The sequence below is a fragment of the Pelmatolapia mariae genome, linkage group LG7, assembly GCF_036321145.2.
Source record: "Pelmatolapia mariae isolate MD_Pm_ZW linkage group LG7, Pm_UMD_F_2, whole genome shotgun sequence".
NCBI lineage: Eukaryota > Metazoa > Chordata > Actinopteri > Cichliformes > Cichlidae > Pelmatolapia > Pelmatolapia mariae.
The window spans coordinates 49,504,205-49,527,304 of record NC_086233.1 but is presented as its reverse complement, the minus strand read 5'-3'; the positions used below and the strand labels follow the sequence as shown (position 1 = coordinate 49,527,304).

General features: G+C 39.6%; 1 protein-coding gene across 3 annotated transcripts; it reads left to right on the top strand.

The window, feature by feature from the left end:
• Nucleotides 1-214: 214 nt before the first annotated feature.
• Nucleotides 215-19,224, top strand: LOC134631277 (neuroplastin-like). 3 transcript variants are annotated; one of them, XM_063479458.1, is made up of 9 exons: nucleotides 215-865; nucleotides 8,191-8,544; nucleotides 9,834-10,002; nucleotides 10,095-10,189; nucleotides 10,746-10,867; nucleotides 13,813-14,083; nucleotides 15,840-15,849; nucleotides 17,868-17,944; nucleotides 18,226-19,224. In XM_063479458.1, the coding sequence occupies exons 1-8, from the start codon at nucleotides 775-777 to the stop codon at nucleotides 17,926-17,928; spliced, it is 1,173 nt and encodes a 390-aa protein (XP_063335528.1). In that variant the 5' UTR covers nucleotides 215-774; the 3' UTR covers nucleotides 17,929-17,944; nucleotides 18,226-19,224. The 3 variants fall into 3 exon arrangements, with proteins under 3 accessions (XP_063335528.1, XP_063335526.1, XP_063335529.1); XM_063479456.1 differs by having other exon boundaries at nucleotides 216-865; nucleotides 15,828-15,849; nucleotides 18,226-19,223; XM_063479459.1 differs by lacking the exon at nucleotides 8,191-8,544 and having other exon boundaries at nucleotides 235-865; nucleotides 15,828-15,849; nucleotides 18,226-19,222.
• The last annotated feature ends 3,876 nt before the right edge of the window (nucleotides 19,225-23,100 follow it).

Here is a 23,100-nt window from a genome sequence, read left to right as displayed (position 1 = left end):
ACGCAGTTCTGAAGGCAAAAGACACCATACTCTTTGCCCCACATTCATGATGTAGAATACCAAGTGACTTGTGCTTCTGTGCTGTAGGTGTCAGCCTGCCATTACCCTATATTTGCTCAAAGAGAAATTGGATTAAAAGTTTGCGTAAAGCCACAGGTGCTGTTGGGTTCAAGGCTTAGTCAGCCCGAGTGAGAACCTGCTTGACACAGGACACGGCTGCTCAGCGAGTAGCTACTATATAGGCTGAAGGATTCAGTGTCAAAGAAACACTCGCTTCTGATTGGTTTGCAGACACTGTAGGCGACAAACTCACAACGGCTAAATTTGACCACAAGAAAGAAACAATCGCAACTATATTCTGATTCTTAAATAATTATGACAAAACAGGTCTAGCAATATAGATATAAATACCATGGTTATTATCTTATTTCAACAAAATCGATTTGTGCTCCACTTTGCCATTGGACGCACCGTCTTGTCTCTGCGCTCCTCCAAGATCTCGCGGGATTAAAGATGTAACGGGTGCTTAAGAAAAAAAAAAGGAAAAAAAGGTGGTTCGGTGTCTGCACCGGGTTGTCAGCAGAGCGGCACAGGTAGCCAGCTGCACCTCTGTGGGCTCAAGCTCGTCTACATAGCGACGCTTGACTCTGTACGTGACACGACTGGGGAGTATCTGGAGGTGCGAGCCTCGGCGAACCCAGCCCGCTCCATCATAACCGGCGCAGGTCACCTTAGCGCTCTCCTACCGGCATTTTCCGTCCACCGTCTCCGAAGATGATACCTGGCAATCGCAGAGCTGCAGTCATGATCTTCTCGGTGGCGATATTTGGAGCTCTGATGCTGCAGTCCGTCTCATCTCAGAACGGTAGGAAAGCTCTCCCTATAGAAAAACGCAGCGTGTTACACATCATGGTGAGAATGCGATTTTAAGGGAGGCACTGGCATTGGCTGACTTTGATGCATTAAAAAATGTTACTTTAAATGAATCACTGCAAGATTCCTCCAGGCTCATTAGATAATCCTTTAACGTTACTCTGATAGAAACACACACCAGAGCGGATCGATTGGCGTCTTGTTGGCCCAGCGTTAGAAAAGAAGGGTTAATAAATCATTAATGGGCTACAATCTGTACTGCTGTAGTGAGCCATAAGGAGGCCCGTGCAGTGTCCCTAAAATGTCCTTTGAAGTGTGGAGCTGAATACTGAGCCGATACATGAGCGGTTCAGGCAGCAAGGACAAGTTCTGTCCACGGGTAGGATCGTGCCACACTCAAGTTTAAAACCTGTGATGCCAGCACACAAACACTCTCTCACACGACCAGTCAACATGCTGTCACGCTTGGGTCTGCTCAGAAATGGCAGGATAAGGATCAGGAATTGAGAAAAAATAAAATCCTCTGCTACAGAGTGAAATAATTGTATGCATCAGTGCAGGTCCTTGTAACATGTAGGCCTGTGTAATTATGTAGGACCTTAGAAGCGCAGCTCTGTAAATAGCATCAGTCCATTTTGCTGCATGTTCCTATTTTTAGAGCAGAGATGCTGCACTGGGAACTATGGCTTTAATGTCCTCTTGCAACAGTGAATCTGTTAACTCTTTGCTGAGACGTGCTGCACTGCAGAATGGCATTGATTTCCCAGCGCAGCTCCACTTGCCCAATTCACCCTCGGCTCGTAAATCTCATCCCTCCCCAAACTGATTAGGGCAGTGTAACCCCCCTCTCAGCCCACTATCTGTTTGTGTATACTGTAAGCGTGCAGTGCTTCTTGCATCTCTTTGCGAGCTCTGTGTGCGGACGAGTGAGAATGGATTGAGCTCCGGCCTTCCCCGGAGTGGTCCATGTGTAGGATTGCATTACACATCTCCTCCTATACTGTGCGCCCACTCATAACATCTCCTCTCCAATCAGAGCTGACAAAGCTCAGACTTCTGATTAGAAATACTGGCTTTACATCCGACAGGAGGAGGTAGAGATCAATCTTCTTTATTGCCTTTCAAATATTGTAGTTTTCTCTCTTCTTCTTTTTCTTCTTCCTTTCTTCAGATTGCGGTCACACAGAATATTAACAAACACTGCTGCCAGTCACGTCCCAGAATCCATTTGGCTGCTTATATGTGAAGCTATATCTCAAAAGATTAATACAACAGTATATCATGTTGCTTCCTGTCGAGATGCGTTATCCCCCCTCTGACACCAAATATCAATGTTTTTTCACAACATACAGATGCTCTAAATCACAGGTGTCGAACTCCAGGCCTCGAGGGTCGGTGTCCTGCAGGTTTTAGATGTGTCCTTGATCCAACACGGCTGATTTAAATGGCTAAATTACCTCCTCAACATGTCTTGAAGTTCTCCAGAAGCCTGGTAATGAACTGATCATTTGATTCAGATGTGTTGACCCAAGGTGTTATCTAAACCCTGCAGGACACCGGCCCTCGAGGCCTGGAGTTCGACACCCCTGCTCTAAATAGATATCAATCCAGTTTGATTTACCAGACTCACTTCTTCATGTCTCTTTGAGCTAATGTTTTAAATGAAGTGAAGAAGGAGAAGAAACTGACTCACATGGGGGAAAAATCAGACTGCCAGTTAATTGAATTGGTATTTAATGCAATAGTAATCTGTAACACAACAGTGCAGAGATGAAATAAATGATTCTTTTCCCAATGTATCAAGATCGTATCTTGTGATTCCCAGCCCTACTCTCTGTGGATGTATGAGTCTAAAGTGAAGTTAACATAATAGACTGTTTAAACAGTCTGAAAAACAAAGTAATGTTTTATTTTCAGAAGCTAAAAAATGATATTTTGTGAGCTATTTCAGTTTGAATTGTAGATTTTATTGTTTCAGTACCTGATGAATTGGCCAAATTACAAATAATTTGCATTACATTTGTAGATGTTTCCAGAGACTGAAAATGATTGTGTTTAAGGAAACGATTTAAACATGTAAAACTAAAAGATGTAACAATGTATTGTATTATAATAGAGCAAATTAACAAAAGCATATAAAGCACGATAATTGCCGGGGATATTAAATATCAGTTGTTTTCATTGCCCAGCAATCCACTGATTATTACTCTCACTTGACTAAGAAATTATTTGGTCAACATATGGACGAAGAAGGGAAAAAGCGGGGAACAAATCTCATCACAGTTTTCCGAAACATAAGACGATGCTGACATGTTTCTCATGAAAATTTAAACCCCGAGCAGCTGAGTAGCACACAGGAGAAAAAAAGCTAAATCCTGAAATTAAAAGGTTGGAACCAGTGAACGGTTTGTATTTTTGACTGGAAAATGACATAAACCATTACTGATCACGATTAACCACAATTGCCCACATTTATTCTTTTTTTTCTGATAATTATTTGATGGATGCATTGTTTCATCTCGAATGTGCATTTCTGCTATATTTAACATCAAAGGCAATCCCTACAGGGAAATGTAAGAGAAGTAGTGCCGTTTTCTGAAGCCCCACGATGCATATAAAACATTAACATGCTTGAACAACACAGTTGTCAAATTCAGTTTAATCTGATTGCATGTAAGTATAATTATTGTTACTATAACACATCAGCTCCCTTATGTTGCATTTCAGTGTTCGAAATGTTTATTAAACTATATCAAAACATTTAAGACATATATATTAGAACCATTTTCACTGTGCAGTTAATACCGTCCAGCATGTGAATATATGTAATTGCTGTTTTCTTCAGTATGTGTTGGAACATAAACTGGGACTGTGGCCAGAATTTCTTCATTTTAGACACATTTAAATTGGATTCGTCAGACGATTCGAGGTCGTCTGCTGTCAGTTTGTGCTCTTGGATTTGCAGTTTGAATAATAAACCTGAAATTGGCACACAGTGTCATAGTGTGGATCTGGACAGGAACAAACACTTTGATAAAGGACAAAAGAAAGGCAGGACTATTTATATACTGGACTGATGGGCACGTGGAAACGGGTGAGGAACGAGACACAGCTTAACCTAATCAGCACAGTTTATTACAAACCGAAAAACCGAAAGTAAAACTAGAGCGAGGCACGGCAGAAAGGTAACCTTCAAAGCAAAAGAGGGAACAGCTCAGAAGACAAAGGGTAAATGCAGCGACAAAACCCACGCTAACAAGAATAACAAACAGTGGAACAGATGCTAGTAGAAAGACAAGAAAGAGGAACAGATGGGGAAAAACAGAGGAAACTAAAACTTCTGCAAAGAATAAAAATAAACACCTGAACTTGAACTGAAACCAAACTGAAAGGCTAAAGGTTTTAAAAATAACAACAACAGCAACAACAACAGCAACAAAAAAAAACACGAGTCAAAAAGTGCAAAAGTGCAAAAATAAAAAAAATACAAGGACCAATAATGCACAGAACTGCAGTATTAACAGAAAAAGCATATAAACACGACATCTAAAGACCAAACAATTATTTCATTGAGAGAACAAAAGACACACACACACACAGGTGCTTTATGCACATTAAAATTCAGAAAGAATTTAGAAGCAAATTGGGAACACAGACAAGGAAAACGTTAGATGGCGATAACAGATTTTTGGACTGTCACGCTGATATAGCATATATATATATAGATCTCTTGATAATAAATGAGATGTGATTTGCTACAACAAGAACAATTTTACGATGTTGCATTGGGTTTTTATAAGTTTAAGTGTGAAATAAGCAAATTATTTCCTTTAACACGTCAATATGAACTAAATTTTCTTTGCACAATGTTATGGCTGTTGAGTTTAGCACCATTTGTTTTTAGATTGGTTGCCTCCCATAATCAAAGGTTTATGATGTAATTCTGTCTTGCACCAGATACAAAATCTCCCAGGAAAATCACTAAAAAATGAGAAGACGATAGCAATTTTATTTTCCCTGGCATTCATCAGTGGTGTTCCCTAAGCGATGGAAATAGCAGAGCAGCAACAAGCGCAGTAACTGTGGAAAGTAACAAATTAAAGAAAAAATTCATTGGAGGGGATAAAGGAGGTGAAAAAATAAAAGTGAACCTCAGTCTTTGTGACAGCAGTACAGGAAACACATCTCACTGTGAGTAAAAAAAGATTAATTGCTAGCAGAAGGAGCTTTAATTTGTGCCTCAAATAGGGACTGTGTAGATAATTTAAGCCTTAATGAAAAGGACAAACATTACAATTCTCCACAGTTTAGTGAGCTGTCCTCGCCCAGCTCATGTGAAAAGAAGCACATTTTGAAATCCAGCTGGAGTAGCATAGTTTTCCACCCCTCGAAATCCCGGGCCCGCGTCAGTCATGAACGTTCTCGCTGAGTTGCACCAGGAATGTGACCTTAAGTTGCATTCAAACTTTGAAGTGCTATGTGAGAACTTTGTCTTTGGACATCATGTTTAATTTAAGATATTAAGCTAGCTTATTATTCACTAATGGAAAAAAAACATCCCACACATTAGACGCACACAAAACTAAACCGAAATCATCCTGACGTGAGTGGCGTCATTCTGACATGTGCTGTACAGTGGTGTGCGAGGACGTGGCTACTGGCTCAGCACTTTTAACATGTCTACTCTGTCGGAGTTGACGGGGTCTGTCTCTCAGCATTTCTGCGATAAGAGCTGAGGTGCTGGCTTTAGGTTTCAGTCATGTTATTTGCTGGTTTGCATGTATGAAGGAATCTTTATGTGCACACTGTATATGGGCTGGTCTTCGGGAACCTGTTGCAGGCTGTGCAGCAGAGTCTTGTGATGTCAGCAGCTTGACACAGAAACCAGGTGATCATCTGTCTTGTGATGGTCTGTCTCATCTGGTTGGCTGTCTCTTCTTCCTACTTTGTTGCCGTAGAGTGCTTCTATGGAAACGCAGGGGGTCTATCACCGTGTGCCCACACACTCCCCAGAGACCCAGAGCTGAGGCTTGTCTCTCTGCAGAGCCTATAGACCGTGCTTATAACTTCCACCTCCATGATTAATGGCATTTACATTTAAAAGGGAGACATTTCAATCCAGTCAAATTATAAGCAGCCTGTTGTATCAGTGTCCTTGTTATTCAGTAATTACATAAACACAATTTTCTGAGCACTGAGATATATTTATTATACAGCCAAGAAAATGACAAGGTCGTGTGGAGGACTTCTTGATGTGAGCGCTGTGCGAGCCAGGCACAGTTTTATATGATGCCATTAATTGCACAGAACCAAGTGAAAGCAGCCTTACAGGGCCGTCCCAGAAGAATTGAATTAAAGCTTCCCAGGAATAGCAGCAATAATAGTTTAGACAGATCTGGGGTTGTCTCTTTTTCCCAGAGCAAAAATTGTCAATGTGATGACTGATGGCTCATCAGAGGTGAAACTGTTTGTCAATGAACTGATTTGTGACTTTGCATCAGACGCCATCACATTGCGCTGGGCTCTGGTTGAGAGCGAATGGTCGCATCTTTAAAAGCAAGACTAAACAATTAAAATGGATCTGATTTGTTTTTTCTTATTTTGTGTAATATATATATATATATACACATATACACACACACACACACACATATATATATATGTATAGTGGGTGCTTGTTGTAAACATGGTGAAGTTAGCTTAAGGTGAGAGGAATTAAAATGTCTTGAGCTTACAGACCCAAGATGAGTTATATAAAATGATTATTTTAAATTTGGTGTAAAATTTGTGCAAAAATGTTTTTTGTAGCGGTTCACACTAGAGCTGGGCGATAGAACGATAACGATATGTATTGCGAAATAACTTTTTCTCGATAGAAAAATGAAACTATTGCGATAGACCTCATCTCTCTCTCTTCGGCTACGTCCACACGTACCCGGGTATTTTTGAAAACGCAGATTTTTCTATGCGTTTGCACCTTCCGTCCACACGTAAACGGCGTTTTCGGTCACTGAAAACGGAGATTTTTACAAAACTCCTGCAAGGGTGGAGATTTTTGAAAACTCCGTTTTTGCGTTTACCTGTGGACGAGGAAAACGGAGAAAACGCAGCATCAAAGGTGTGCGCCTTTTTTGACGTCACACTGTGCGCCAGGTTATTGTTTCGGTGAAATGATTTTCTACAATGGCGGACTGAGACAAAATACCGTTACTGTTAATTTTACTCTCTGCAGTGTTTAGATGCTTACATATACACACACAGTTTCTATCCCTCCACACAAAGGACTCAGTTCTGCTTCTATGCGCCATCTTTGTTTACTCTTTCCCACCTAGGCTTATAGACTTCTGATTGGCCAACATTTCTACACGGTTAGGAATATATCGCCACCTGCTGCTTTGGCATGTTCCTAGCAGCGTTTTCCTTCGTTTTTGGCTTTTACGTGTGGACGGGATTTTTTTTAAAAAACGAAAACGGTAAATCTCCGTTTTCAAAAATACCCGTGTACATGTGGACGTAGCCTTCCTCTCTTAAAGAAAGAAAAAAAGAACAGCCAATCCAAATTAAGTAGATTGGCTACTATTTTTTGGACTAAAAACTCTATTTTTCACTAATTTGTTGAAATATGTACAAAAGAGACCGTAATACAGATTCAACTTCTCGATCAAACCAACTTCCTGATGTTGCTTTCTAGTGAGAATAGGATGAACCCAAAATCTCAATTTCTTTCTTCTTTGATTTCGATTCAGAACGCACTATGGATAAAAATAATGCTTAACTGAAATCTGTGGGGTGATTGTGTAACAGCAAAGTTGGTATTAGAAGATTTACTTACAAACCAGGAACCTTTCTTTAGTCAGATTTGACTGGTGTCCTTATTCATCCCTGGGACCACTGAAATTAAAGTTAAGTGCCTTGAGGTGGCTACAAGTGGTGAGACTAGCTTCAAGGATCCTCTGATAACAAGTCCCTTTTCAATTGGGAAAAACTAATGAGTGCTAGATTAATTAATGAAGGGAAATGATGATATTTGCAACTTTAATTTGAATTTATCAACATGGCTGGAAAATTTATAAACCAGGAAATGATTAGATTAATTGGGGAGTTAAGCAGCTGTCATTTATTAATTAATTTATTTCTAATTTTAACATAATTTGTCTGTTCTGTTCATTCTTTTGCATTTGTTGCTGTTCTTTTCATTTTGTCATGTCCCTTGTCTGGCTCCTGTTTTAATTTAACCTGTTATTTTCTCACCTGCACCTGTTTCTCCTCTTTTGTTTTACCTCTGGACACGCTGCCCCCGTAAACGACCACCACCAGCACCGGCAGGCTTTGTGAAATCACCTCTTTCTGAGACTAAGCTCACAGGTGACACCTTTGAGCTGTACTGTGACGTGGTAGGTAACCCCACCCCCGAAATCCAGTGGTGGTACTCTGAGATCAACCGAGCCGACTCTTTCAGGCAGCTGTGGGATGGCGCCCGGAAGCGGCGGGTGTCCATCAGCACCGCCTACGGCATCAATGCTGTGAGCGTGTTGGGGGTATCGCATCTCACACTAGACGATTCTGGGACATACGAGTGCAGAGCCAGCAATGACCCACGGCGTAATGACCTCCACCAAAATCCAGCCACCACCTGGATCCGTGCTCAGGCCACTATAACAGTACTGCAGAGTGAGTGGTCAGTGTAGAGCAATCCTCCCCCAGTTCCTGTGTGATTCAGCCTCCATCATACCTCTCCAGAGGAGCAGTAGCTTCCTAAGTAGGTGCCACCCTCCCCCACAGACCTAAGAAATGAGGAAAAAACACCATCCTCTCATCTTCAAACTAGAGCTCACAGAGCCCATTTTTTTCCTTCTTTTCCTCCCTTTTCTCCTCTTTTCTTCTAATTTCCCAGAATTATTAATTATAATTGTGATTTTTCTCTCATTGTTGTAACCTGCTTGGTATTTGGCATTTGGTATCACCTTCATCACAGCCATGTTTTATTTGGAGAGTGATAGCACGTCTCATTTCTGACTCATATTAGCGCTAACAGTAGTTTCTTGTTTGCTCACCAGAGTCACAGTGCTTTTTCTATAGACGTGGATCTTCTGCAGCAGACTGCCTTATAAAAGTACAAAAATGGGGACCAAATCTCCATACAGTTTTTTTTCTTTTTTTTTTGGGAGGGGGGCTGAGTACCTGCCAGCACAAACCTGCAGGTGCTTTGTGTGCAGACGGTGTTTTAGGCCATGACTACAGATTAAGAGCTTCACTGGTGTCTAACTGTGCAAACAAGACATAGATAATCAGGATTAAGCAGAATACTAACTCTCCAATTAAGATCTTCATTGTTTAAAAGCCAACTCAAGCGAGCAGCTTCGGCAGGTTAAATTTCTACGGGATGCAAATGAGGAGGCAGATTTTAATTGTTGTAAGGGGTTCATTTTAAGATAATAAATCTAATCTCTAAATTAAGTGGAGGGATATTTTCACGAAAAGCTAAATCAGTTGTGGTAAGTGCAAAGAATTTGTATAAATAACATTAGTGTGATTCATAAAAAATGTTCTGGAGTCACTGTAATGTGAAACCTGCTTTTATCCACCTGCATTGTAACAGATGTATACTTATCATCATGTCTCACACAAAACACATCCACCTGCTGTAATTAAACCAAGTGTTTCTTAAAAAGAGAAAACTCATCCAAAGCTAGCCTGTAATCCAAAAGCTGCATTTTGTTCTGTAAAGTTATATTTGGTAATGTAGTTGCTCGAATGGGTGTATTTCATGTCCAGCTACCCAGAAAGTGAATGGAGCTTTTCGTCAGCATGCTGGGATGCCCAGAATAATTCCTCCCACTTTAAACTATTCCTGAGCATTATTGAAAAACGACCAGTCGTCTGTAGTGTCTGAACTCTACATCTTCCAGCGCGCCTTCACCCACTACTTCTGTTGTGGCTGAGCTATGCCTCTCTTGCAGAGCCGTCGATCGCTGCCTCCGAACACGTCACACTTCCAGTGGAAGGAGAAAGCCTCACACTGCAGTGCAACCTGACCAGCCCCCACAACACCGTCCAGGAAAGCTTCTGGATGAAGAACGGTGAGGAGATCCCGGAAACGCGTGACTCAAGCAAGAACACTGAGTACAGGTATAGATGGTCAGCTTTTTTCATGAGTGTGAGAGGAAGAGGTGTTTAGCAGCCTGGCGTGCATTCACGTGAGATGTATTTCTGGTCCGCAGGCTGAAGAGACCAAGAGCAGATGACGCTGGAGTGTATATGTGTGTCTACACCTTCAGCACGACTCCTTCGGCCAACGCCACCATCGAAGTTAAATGTAGGTGTTGATTGGCGAGTTAAAGCCGTCTTTGCAATTTTGAGGCCACATTAGAGATGCCACCAATAAAAATGGCCTTGAGCACTTGTATTGCTGTCATGTGAGGACCTGTGATCTCAAACGGCTCTGCTGGCTGCTCAGAGGCAGCCTGTGCCCTTGACACCTCCATCAAGCCAGTGCCCGGCTCAGTGGCAGCAGATGGTGTCTTGTTTGTCTGATGGAAAGGGATTATGTCTCAACGGTAAAATCTGATCAGCCTTTTCTGCTGTTGCATTGCAATGGAGGCAAATTGGATTTCAGGGGCAGTTTTCTTGATATTATATGGGGCATTTCTATTAGAAAACAATCTGCTGTGTGTGTTTTACCTCGTGACTGTTTTAGTGCAAGTTATGTTTAGCTTTTACTCAGATTACCTTATAAATGTGCAATGTGGTTAAAAACAATACAGCCAACAGTGAGAGCATTACTATCAGTTTCAACTTGGAAAAATAACAAAAATTATATTATTATCGTTATTTTTTTAAAATTAATTTCTCAAATGTGTTTTGTGTTTTAGCTGCTCCTGAGATTGTAGGCCACAAACGTAGTGAGAATAAGAACGAGGGCGAGCACGCTATACTCCACTGTAAGTCTGTGGGCTATCCTCACCCTGCGTGGTCCTGGCGCAGGAACGACAAGGTATGTCATATGAATTTAAATGATACTGCTTAGATATCATTTGTGATGTTTAGATTTTATGATTTTAAAAAGATTCTAAGTCTCATATGTACAGCAACCGGTTTCCGTGGTAAAGTAAATCTCCTGCTAGTAATTCAGACTAGCTACCTAAGCAGAAGGTCACCATTAAGAACACTTAAGGTTAAGAGGTTAAAGTCCACAAATCCCACAGCTGCACTCTAACACAGTAAGGATTGTATGTGTTTGACTTACTCTAAATATTAAAGCTCAACAAGAACATTTACGATTGACAGAAACAACAAATGGAAAATATTGTAGAGCAATTCTTTAATTGATCAATTCTTTAATTGATCTACAATAAATGGAAAAATGAAAACATATCCAGAATAAATATAAACACAACACCCACCGATATAACGCTTTCACCTGAAAAGTATCACACTCAGGCACGACTGTTGTTTTTCAGTCTGATTTTATGTTAAAAAAAAGCCCATGGTCATAGAAAGTTGATTAAAAAACAATAGCTAACCTTTCAGAATAAAAGTGAAACTACTCTTCTCAGTGTATTTTTACTTTAGTATAACTACATTAATATAGTTAAAGCTAAGTTTTATTGGTAAAAATCTATTTAAAAGATGCTATTGAACTCCAAAATGAAGTAGAAAAATGGATGTTTAAGCCTTTACTCTTGGTAAAGGCTTAACATTTACTCTTGGTGCTTAAAGCCAGTTTGAACAAATGCTTGTAGAGCAACATTAATAGGTACATAATTTCCCCTTTATGCACTTTTTACGTGTCATGTGTAGTTCCATTACAGATTAGGTCTTTTTCATTTAAATAAAGAACTGTAAGTAGTAGTAATTGCTAACTACTGTAGTAGTTAGCAGTTCCTATATTAGTTGATATTGTCATGTAGTGTTAGATCAAATTAGTCACTAAATTAGGTACACCTTGCTAGTAGCTGGGTTGGACCCCCTTAGGCCTTCAGAACTGCCTTAATTCTTAAGATAAGATAAGATAAAATAACCTTTATTAGTCCCACGCGTGGGAAATTTGTTTTGTTACAGCAGTGGACAGTGCAAAGTTGCATAGAAAAATTAGAGAAAAACACTGGAATAAGATATCAATAAGATACTGTACACAATAGAATCGAATAAAATAAAATAAAATACTATATACAATCGAATAAAATAGAATAAAATAGAATACAAATGCTACATACAATTGAGTATAATACAACGATGCCAGAAAAGAGTAATGCACTTAGTGTTATTGCTATTGCACGTGTGGATGTGTGTGTTTGATCAGTTGAAATCTTTGTTGTGGAGTCTGACAGCAGTGGGGAGGAAAGACCTGCGAAATCTCTCCTGCATGGGGTGGGAGATGTTGTCCAACAGGGATGACAGCTTAGCCACCATTCTCCTGTCACTCACCACCTCCACTGGGTCCAGAAGGCATCCTAGAACAGAGCTGGCCCTTCTGATCAGCCTGTTCAGTCTCTTCCTGTCCCCGGCAGAGATGTTGCCACCCCAGCAGACCACACCGTAAAAGATGGCTGAGGCCACCACAGAGTCATAGAAAGTCTTCAGGAGTGGGCCTTTCACTCCAAAAGACCTGAGTCTCCGCAGCAGGTACAGCCTGCTCTGCCCTTTCCTGTAGACGGCGTATGAATTATGAGTCCAGTCCAGTTTATTGTTCAGATGAACACCAAGGTACCTGTAGCTGTCCACAGTCTCAATGTCCATACCTTGGATGTTCAGTGGTTGCAGTGGAGGATGTTTGTGTCTATGGAAGTCTACCACCAGCTCCTTGGTTTTACTAGTGTTGACCTGGAGGTAGTTCTGCTGGCACCAGTCCACAAAGCCTTGGGTCAGTTCTCTGTACTCCTTGTCGTCCCCATCAGTGATAGCATAGATTAAACAAGGTGCTTGAAACAATCCTCATCTCAAAGGTGCTCCATTGGATTGAGATTTGGTGAATGTGTAGGTCATTTTAGGAACAGTGTACTCATTGACATGTTCAAGAAACCAGTTTGAAAATATCTTAGCTTTATAACATGGTATATTATCCTGCTGTAAGGAGCCATCAGAAGACGCATACACTGTGTGGATCGGCAACAATACTCACGTAGGTGGGTGGTGAGTCAGTGATGCTCTGGGCCAAGAAAATATCCCCCACACCATAGACCACCACAATAGCCTGAAATGTTGATAAAGGGCAGCATGGATCCAAGCCTTAATGTTGTTTATGCCAAATCCTACCATCCAAATATTCAGGTAGAAATTTAGACTCATCAGACCAAGCAACATTTTTTCAACACTCTATCATCCAATTTTGGTGAGCCCATGCGAACTGGAGCCTCCGTTTCCTGTTCTTAGATGACAAAAAGCAGCACCTGATCTTCTGCTGCTGTCGTCCATCTGCTTCAAGGTTGGACGTGCTGTGCGTTCAGAGATGCTCTTTTGCATACCTTGATTGTAACAAGTGGTTATTTGAGTTACTTTTTATCAACTCTAAGCAGTCTGGGCATTCTTCTCTGACCTCTTACATCAACACTTCATTGTCACTCAGACAACTGCAGCTCATCCTTTTCAGATGATTCAGAGATGGTTGTGTGGGAAAACCCAGTAAATCAGCAGTTTCTGAAATGCAAGTGGCTTAAATCACCTTTCATCTTTCATCATCTTCTTTTCTGTTCTGATACTCAATTTGAACTTCAGCAGGTCGTTTTGACCATGTCTACAAGCCTAAATGCACTGAGTTGCTGCAATGTGATTGGCTTATTAGACATTTGTGTTAATAAGCAGCTGAACAGGTGTACCTAATAACATGTCTGGTGAGTTTATAATACCCCATGATCTAAACTAAGGCACAAAAAACTGTCCATGTAAAAAAACTCTCACTGCCAAATCACCAGGATGATTCTCTTCATTCCCTCTTCGTAGGACTTTGAAAACTCAACACGCATCTACATCGTCAGCAAAGACAACTACACAGAGCTCCACATTCTGAATCTGGACATTAATGAAGATCCAGGGGTGTACGTCTGCAACGCCACCAACATGATTGGCCACACTACTGAGAAATCTGTGCTGAGGGTTCGCAGCCACTTGGCCCCCTTATGGCCTCTCCTGGGGGTTTTGGCTGAGATCATCATCCTGGTCATCATCATCGTTGTTTATGAGAAGCGCAAGAAGCCAGAAGATTTACAAGACGGTGAGTCACCGCTGATGATGCTTAGGAATGTTTTATGAGTCCATTGTTTAAATATAACTGGGGATAGATTGGCTGCGTTCAGCATACAAATGAAATACCTAATGGGTCTGTCATGTGAAAAGGCTCTGGTGTGAGCTTGAAGGCGTTTCTTCCCCAGGTGCACCGGCAGAGTTGCCTGACACTGTGCCCATCGCTGTGGCCGCATTCAATAATTCAGGCAGCGAGGCTGACCCAGAACGCAGACACTGTTGCACCTTGTCAGGACAATATCATGCCTTTAATATTCATGAGAAATATGATACTGCAGTGTTGAGGAGGTGGGCGGTTTCAATTATTAATACCTTTCCAGGGACCTTGTAGTGTCCTCAATGCAATGTCCCTAATGCAAACTTAACTATGATACTCGTAATTTAGCTGTGAAACCTGGGTATGCCATCCTGCGATTTTCTGATAGCGCTGAGCACTTCATTTGAGAGTCTAGCTACGTCATATATTATGCATTAATGGTATTTGGGCAACCTTTTCCTCTCAAACAGAATTTTGATGTTGTCACATGCTGATTAGCTGTAGCACCGAGGGAATGACTGACACCTAAGAGCTGTCGGTGGCTTTCACTAACGCCTACAGTCATTGCACTTGAACGTTTTCTCATTACGGTTTATTATTTTATCAGAATAGATTGCAGAATATGGGAGCGATATAGTCACCTCGAGAATCCGTACAGCCTTTAAGCAGCAAATCACCACGGATTCAGATTGCTTTCTTTCGTGAATTGTTTTACTTGAAACTCTCAGACCTGGTTTCTCTTCTCTACGCTTGTTGCATATATTTTAAAAGATTGTTTTAATATCTTCCATCCTCCCCTTTTTCCAAATTGCCTATCGTAAACTGTGTTTGTGGTAAGTGAGAGACTTTGCATGCCTCGTGAATTTCAATAAGCATTCAGCCTCGTCATCCTCCTGTCTGCGGCACATTATAATCAGCTCTTTTAAACGTTTCTGTTCCAAACTTTAGGTTTTTATTTGTTTTAATAAAATGATTATGCCATGTCTTTGCATCACACTCATAAACATAATCACCGCAGCAGAGAAATGGCATGTAGCACTGTAAGGAATTTGAAGTGTTTTGTCACTGTTTGAAAATACTGCGCTGAGTTATCACCGCAGTACGGGGCTGATATTCATGGACCTGCTTCTCGCTAATCTCCTTGAGTGAACAGATGTTCTTTGTGAGCGCTGCTTGTCTGTGCATGACTACAGTATTTTTTTTCCCAGTTTGAATTCTGCCCGTTGTTCTCAGTTGCTCGTGCATTTTATTGTGATGTTTAATTACACTCTGTGTTTTGTGAGTGTTCTCATGAGCTACTTTTCATTCTGCATCGCAGCCATTTATATATCTATCTATATATGTATATATATATATATATATATATATATATATATATATATATATATATATGTGTGTGTGTGTGTGTGTGTGTATGTGTATATATATATATATATGTATATATACATATATATATATACATACACACATATATATGTACAGTTTGCTCTTGTGTTACTTCACCTAGGCTATGTTTTTATTTGGTAACAGTCTGTACTCGGAAACCACAGACATAGAGATTTTTAGGGCACTAAATGTCAGCTTTAAGCAAAACACCTCATCAGCGTGTGCAGCTTCTTTGCGATTATTTTATTTTTTTTGGTGTTCATTTCTCCATATTTTCCTCTTGCTGCCACAGATGATGACCTAGCTGGACCAATGTAAGTATAAACATTTCACCTCTTACCACCTTATCTCCGTTTAGCTTGGTAAAGTAATGTGTGTTTTGTTGTAGATTATCATGATGTATCTACTCCAGACAGTCTGTAGAGCTCACTGTGAAGTAGTTCCTAAAACTGGGTCACAAATAACGGTGAGCATCATGTCCTAGTATTTCAGATAAATCACCGGACGGTATTTTAAGGTCAAGTTTGGCCACTGTTGCTGTGACTGACAAGTTGTCCGGATTAGGAAAGTCCTGCTTAAGCCGCCCATGTTTGGCAGTGAGAAGCAGTATGCATTGTTTATTAAATGTTTTTTAACACGCTACAATGTAGTTTCAGGCAGATGTGTGATTTAAGGCATAGTTTTGTTCTTCCTGTTTCCCCTCCTGGCTTCAGTAATCTATTGACAGGTGTCCTGGTAACCTAAATTTTAGTTACCTAGTATCTTTTTTGAGAGGAAAAAAACTTACCTCACTGAAACACACACACACAAAAAAAGAAAAAACTCTCAGCAGGTAAAAATTATGTTTAAAAATGTTTAAAAAATATTTACATAACTGGTCCTGGGTCTGGTTTTGTCCTTGCTGCAGTCAAAGACTGAATGTAAAAGATGGACGTAGCCTCAGATCTAAAAACTGTAATCTAATGCGAGAGTGCTATATACCTGCATTCTCTTTAATGGCCAGCAGGGAGCAACAAAATGTCTATAGAAGTCTATAGAAGAAAAAACTAATATGCTTCTTACATGACTTAATACCTCAGTAAACATTGTGTTTATGGGCTCAGTCACTAGTTTTAAGTCGTGTTAAAGAAAATGTGATGTTAATTTGATAACTTATTGTCCCATTTAGTGTAAAATACATTATAGCATGGGTGTCAAACATAAGGCTAGGGGGCCAGAAGTGACCCAGCAAAATATATATAGGAAAGTCTAAGCAGTGACCTACAAGACTTTTCTGTAATTTTACATTTACCATGTAGAAAAACTGACATGTGCTGTCGAAATTGTACTTCTTTATATTATATTAAGATATCTCGGGGATTAAATGTGTAGTTAAATGTCTTTAGACTGACAGAAATTGGAGTTTCACTCATTTGGCCCACATAACTGGGCTGTACTCGGCCCTCGGTGTAAAATTAGTTTGACATCCCAGCATTATATAGGCTTAAAGGTTTAGAGACTAGACATGACAAAAGGACTAAATGACAATCCTCTGGCTATGTCCATCTTTGATATACAGTTTATGGCTGCAAACAGTAGTAGTAGATGTTTTCGTCAGTGGTTGCATTAATAACCCTGAGCCCGTCATCAAGGCATCAGTCAACTGTCAACATCAGTCAGTTTCATCTATAAATACAATGATGGTAAATTCCTACCACAAGCTTGCAGATGTTAAAATTGGTTAATTAGCAGCCAGCAGCGTTTATTTGATGTCATGAAACAGAAAGCCGAGCATTAGCTGTTTTTATTTCATACACGACAACAATCATTTTACAGTTAGGACTGAGATCACTAGTTTCTGTGTATGACATGTGTTTAAAAGCTTTATTTAAATTAGGCTCATCTCTGTTCAAGATCATCTTCTCGATCATGTCCAAACAGTTTCCAGCATAGCTGCTATTCTGACCACTTCTACTGTCTCTGCAATTTTTGCCAAGAGACCAAATATCAAGCGACCTGATTTATATTTTTGCCCCTACGAAGGATTTGTGCCAGAGTGCCATCTTGTGTCATTGTGAGCGTCATTGTGAAAAATGATGGGTCACCACCCAGACCGGTTGATATTTGATATTTGAAGTGTCCAATCAGGTGTTTTAAGACAAAAAGCAGCAGCCTTGCTGAATACACTGTAAAGGTGCATGAGAAGATAACCTTGAATTTGAGATTTGCCATTTACACCACAAGGCGTTTTTGGAGGTTTTTTTAGGGATTTGATCACAGAACTGCTTGATAACACCTCATATATGCTTCATTTAAGGTGAGAGCTGATTGTGTGTTTTACTTCTTTGTAAAGGAAAACTAACTCGACCAACAACCACAAAGACAAGAATCTCCGCCAGAGGAATACAAACTGAGCAGCCTGTCTGCTGAGTAAGTATTAAATTATTAAGAGAAGCCCTGATAATAAAGACCCGTGGCCACAAACCCAAGATGACTGATTTAATTTGATTTAATTAAGTGTAATTACATAGAACCAAATGAGAACAACAGTTGCCTCAAGGAGCTTTATATTATAAGGTAAAGACCCTCCAAGAATACAAAATGACTATACGAAACAATAACTGAATGCTTTTGTCACGCAGGATAACTCATATATACTAATAGATCGCATTTACACTGGGCTAACAAGCTGAATCTTCTATTTTCTGCAGGTCTCATTATACATGTATTGACCATATGAAGGTAAACAAGAATGGACTCCATACCCGTTGTTTATAGGACGCATCTGCCATTAAAAGTATGGTTGTGGAGGAATTAAATGAGGCATGCCTTATGATTTTATTGTGTGAGGGTGTGAGGTCAGGAGGTACCCAAACCATTATAGAATTGTTAACATTATAACCATTGTGACTGCATGCGGTTGTTGACGTTTATTATTTTTCCCCACGCTCTTAACCACTAATTTAACATTTTTACTACTTCTAAAAATAATGCATGCAAGACGTTGACCTTCTGTTTGATACAGAAATGGCTTTTTTTTGGTTTTGTTTTCTTTTTTCTCTGAGAGTGGCTTCATTTTAATAATCTGTACTGTGTGTTTTAGAGGAAAAACGACACTCAGCAAAAGAAAATACCACCATAATCTGGTATGACAGATGTGTACAGTTTTATCATCCTGCTGCATACCATTGGTTCATTTTATCCGACAGTATCTATTACATTTAAGGGCTTTGCAATGTCCCTCTAAATTTGATTAAGATCTACTGTATGTATGTACTGTATGTATTAAATCACAATAACTATATATCAGATCACCGTTAATATAAAGACTATCCATATTATATGATGCACTTAAATGTTGAAAAGTATGAAAAAAACCTGTATAAAAGCCTACTTTAGGAAATCTGTACTAATCATTCTAACGTATTATTTTATAATTATGTGTATTGTACAGCATGGCTATTATCCTATGCAATTATCATCCATATCAGTATATTGCAAATCATTGCAGCTTTTGATTTCTCTGTGACAAAGCTTTAATCTAGTAGGATCACCGTAGAGCGTTGATGGCACACAACACAGCTGCATGAATTCTCGACAGCTTACGTGGGGCAGAAAGGAAAGCCCGCGTCCGAGCTGACACATGTGAAGCAATTCCAAGATCCTGAGTCATTTTTAAAAATAAACATCTTAAAAAATCAAACGTGTCTGGCAAATCAGTTTCTTTGCAAAACACACAGAGTTGTACTCTTAGTCACATGGGCTCTCAAAAGTGGAGAACAGCTCCATCTAGTGAGATTTCAGGAGGTCGCAGTGGGGAATGCAGTGATGAACATCAAAGCAAGACCTGCAAACCATGAGGAAAGTGTTCGGGGGTAAATGGAAGTCTTACACTCTGAAAATCAAGCCTCAGATTAGATATGAAAAGACAGAAAATAGTACACGGTGAAAGGACTTTGAGTGACAGCCGAGGGATGAAGCTGCCTTTCTTTTTAGGATTAATGGAGGATGCCACTGAGGTCACGTCTTGAAATGAAGGAAAGGAAATGAGTTTTAAACAGCAGATTCAAATATTCAGAGGGCCTGATGTTTGGAGTTCTGTTTTATGGTGCAATGTCAAATACTTTGACTTTGTAGTTCTGCCACTGTGGAGGGAGCTTTTCATAAGTTGTCAGGTAGTAAAACAGGCAAACCTACATGTCAAGTCAGCCATTAAAAGCTTTTCATTCATGATTTTAGTGCACATCATTGGAATATGCATGCATACATACATCTCAGTTCATTTACTGAGACTGGTCTGTGTTCTTGTTGTACATTAGATACCAGTTCTTTTTGCTTCAATGTGCAAATTTAACCTGAGTCACATGAGACATCCTTAGTCTTTGAAGCCTTTTCTTTTTTTTAAACTTTATTCAACACTTTGCATAGTACGAAACTGCAAACATAACAGATAACAGAGCGGTCACAGACATTTATGTAAACCCAAAAAAGAAAGAAGAAGAAAGGGGCATATCTTTACTCTCCGCTCTGTGGAGAGCATACTGTACCCAGTTGCTTGGTTTCATTCAGTTTTGGTCCATCCTACTCTCACATCAGTCCATATCGGGACTTGAAACTGTTCCTCTTAAACACTGTCCTCTGCTGCTGCTGCTCCTTCTTTTTCTTTTTCTTCTTCTTTAAAAAGAGGGAGATCAATTTATCTTGTAAAGCTTTAAAAAAAAAAAAAGTACGATATCTCACTAGATTTAAAATAAATACAGCATATATTTTTTCTCCTGTGTTATCCTCGAGCTGTAGTTGGAAGCACTTTCATCACAAAATATGGGAAACTGCTGCAGCACAACAAAGGCGGGCACTATTTTGTCATTCCTCTTGGAAGGTAGCATCGGTTTCTTCCCTGATGGACTTTCAGGAATATTTTAAAAAACTATTACCAGCTGGAGAATAATAAACTATTGTTCTGTGACTTTTTTTTGTCTTTTTTTTAACTGTTCTATTAATTGTTTGGGTCTAATTCCTGTGATGTAATGCTGCACCCTGGATTAATATGTCAGCAGGATTCAAACAGTAATAAAATCAGTCCATTTCTAGAGCAGAGAGACATCTGTGACTTTGTGAACCCGGAAAAAAAAGGAGGGAACACAACTCCTGACAAAAATGATTTGTTGTTCCCTCCGGGTGGATTAATCTCTCGGATGTCAGGTGAACTTTAAACCAGTGTGATGGACTAGTTCTTAAACATGCCAGCGGATTGTTTTAATAACAAATCTAAAGAGTTCTCCAAACTTAATGGAGAGATTAATGTTTTATTTATTTATTTATTGGACTTTATTTACATCTGCTGCCACAGTTGTCGACATCATGTGTCACAAATGGCATATAATTAGTTGTCTTAAATAAAGACTTTTTGTGGTAAGTGAAACAAAGCAGTGATTAGTGCAAAATAGCATCATACAGTGTGACATACCTTTTAAATGTAAGTTTTTGGGTAATAGATGATTTTATTAATTGTTTGACACCTAAATGAAGTGGTATTTTGTCAAACTGAATCTTTTTTTTTTACTTAAATAAAACAAAAAATGTTTCCAATGTGAAAAGATACTCGATGTTACTCAAATGTGGAAGAGTTAACTCATAGCAGTAACTTTCAGTATTTCAGGGGTTGTTTAAATCTCTCTATTCTTATGGCAAACTAGTCAAGCTTTGTATGATTCTCAGCACACTAGACTTATGTAACTGCACTGATACAAGCTACTTTGGCTTCTGTCTCTTTAAAAACCCCTCTCCCATTTTCTTCTGATTATGTCCGTCTCGCCTGGCTTTTGCAAAAAGAACCTAGAGTTTGTGAGCCTCACGTCCTCTGCTTGCCAGTTTAGAGGTTCAGAAAAACAAACAAAAAACCCCCAGTAAACCTATCATTTCTTGTTCTTGATCGGAAATGGCAGCTCTGCACCTCCATCATGGGTTAGCACCAGAATCCATGGCCAGCACAAACATCTTAAGCAACAATGATTACAACAGAGCATGTCTGTTCTGTAAATTTTGAGCTTATTGCGTGCTAGCTGTGTATATAATCTATATAAAAAAGTATCTCTTTATATATATATATATATATATATATATATATTTGTTTTTGTTTTTTGTTTTTTTGTTTTTTTCATTAGATACTTCATAAATTATACCTCGCTGATAACGGGTTGGACCCCTTTTTGGGTTTAGAGCTGTTCTTGGTTGACAGGAGCGGCACCTGACTGTCTTCTGCTGCTGTAGCCCATCTGATGGGGTGCTCAGGAGGTAGAACAGGTCTACTAATGGGAAGGCTGGTGGTTTGATCTCTGGCTGCCCCAGTCTCCAGTTTACATGCCTAAGTACACCTTGGCAAGATACTGAACCCCAAATTGCTCTTGGGTGTGTTCATCGGAGTATACCAGTCCATTTACCATCTGCTTCAAGACTGGACACGTTGCATGCTCATAGATGCTTTTCTGCATACCTTGGGTGGTTATTTGAGTTATTTCTCCATCAGCTCACAGTAGTCTAGCAATTCTCTTCTGACCTCTGCTATCAACAAATCATTTTCACCTAGAGATCTGCCACTCAGTGGATATTTTCTCTCTTTCGGACCATTCTCTGTAAACCCTGAAGATGCTTGTGTGGGAAAATCCCAGCGGATGAGCAGTTTCAGAAACACTCAGACCAGTCCGTCTGGCACCAACAACCACACCTAAATCACCTTTCCTCTTTGTGGTGCTCGGTTTAAACTTCAGCAGGTCGTCTTGATCATGTCTTCATGCCTAAATACACTGAATTGCTGCCAGGTGATTGGCTGAGTAGATATTTATTAGATTTTTTATATTTATTGATATATTGATATATTGATTTGATATATTTATTTGATATTAACACATTAATGCGCAATTTAAAAAAAACATGTACCTAAGAAAATGGCTGGTGAGTAATATGACTATTTATTATTTTTAACATGTTTTCTCATTTTGACTTGGGTGTAAAATTATTATTATTATTGTTTTTAACATTTGCTGAGCTTCTTATATTACTTCCTCCAAAAGATGGGATCTATTGTGATGTCACAGGTCAGAAAGTTAAGCAAGTAGTCAAGTGTAAATTAGCCAAAGCCACCTATACAGTGCACTAGGGGTACAAATAAGGATGACACTGCACGGAAATTCAGATTTGCAGCCCAGTGAAGACAAACTGACCTGATTTCCAGCAGGCTGGGATGTTTACATTTGCAGGTACCAGAAAGGGCTGGAAATAAAACTCTGACAATTTAGCTTTACTGCCTACCAAACATCACTAAGCTTGATGATTGTGGTGTAAAACAAAAAGTGTTAAGTCCTTATCTGGGCATCCCTTTAGGAGACTAACAAGCAGCAAATAAATAAAAGAGAATAACCTGTTTCCCTGTGTGCTACTTTATATCCGCGTGTTATGTGGCCACTGATGACGGGGAATTAAAATACATGAATTAAGTGGAGGAAGAGTTCTCTTAGTTGTGCAAGCGGCACACAAATGATGATTTTAATAATAATGTGTATGTGTTAGTCCCCGTAGGGAAATTACTC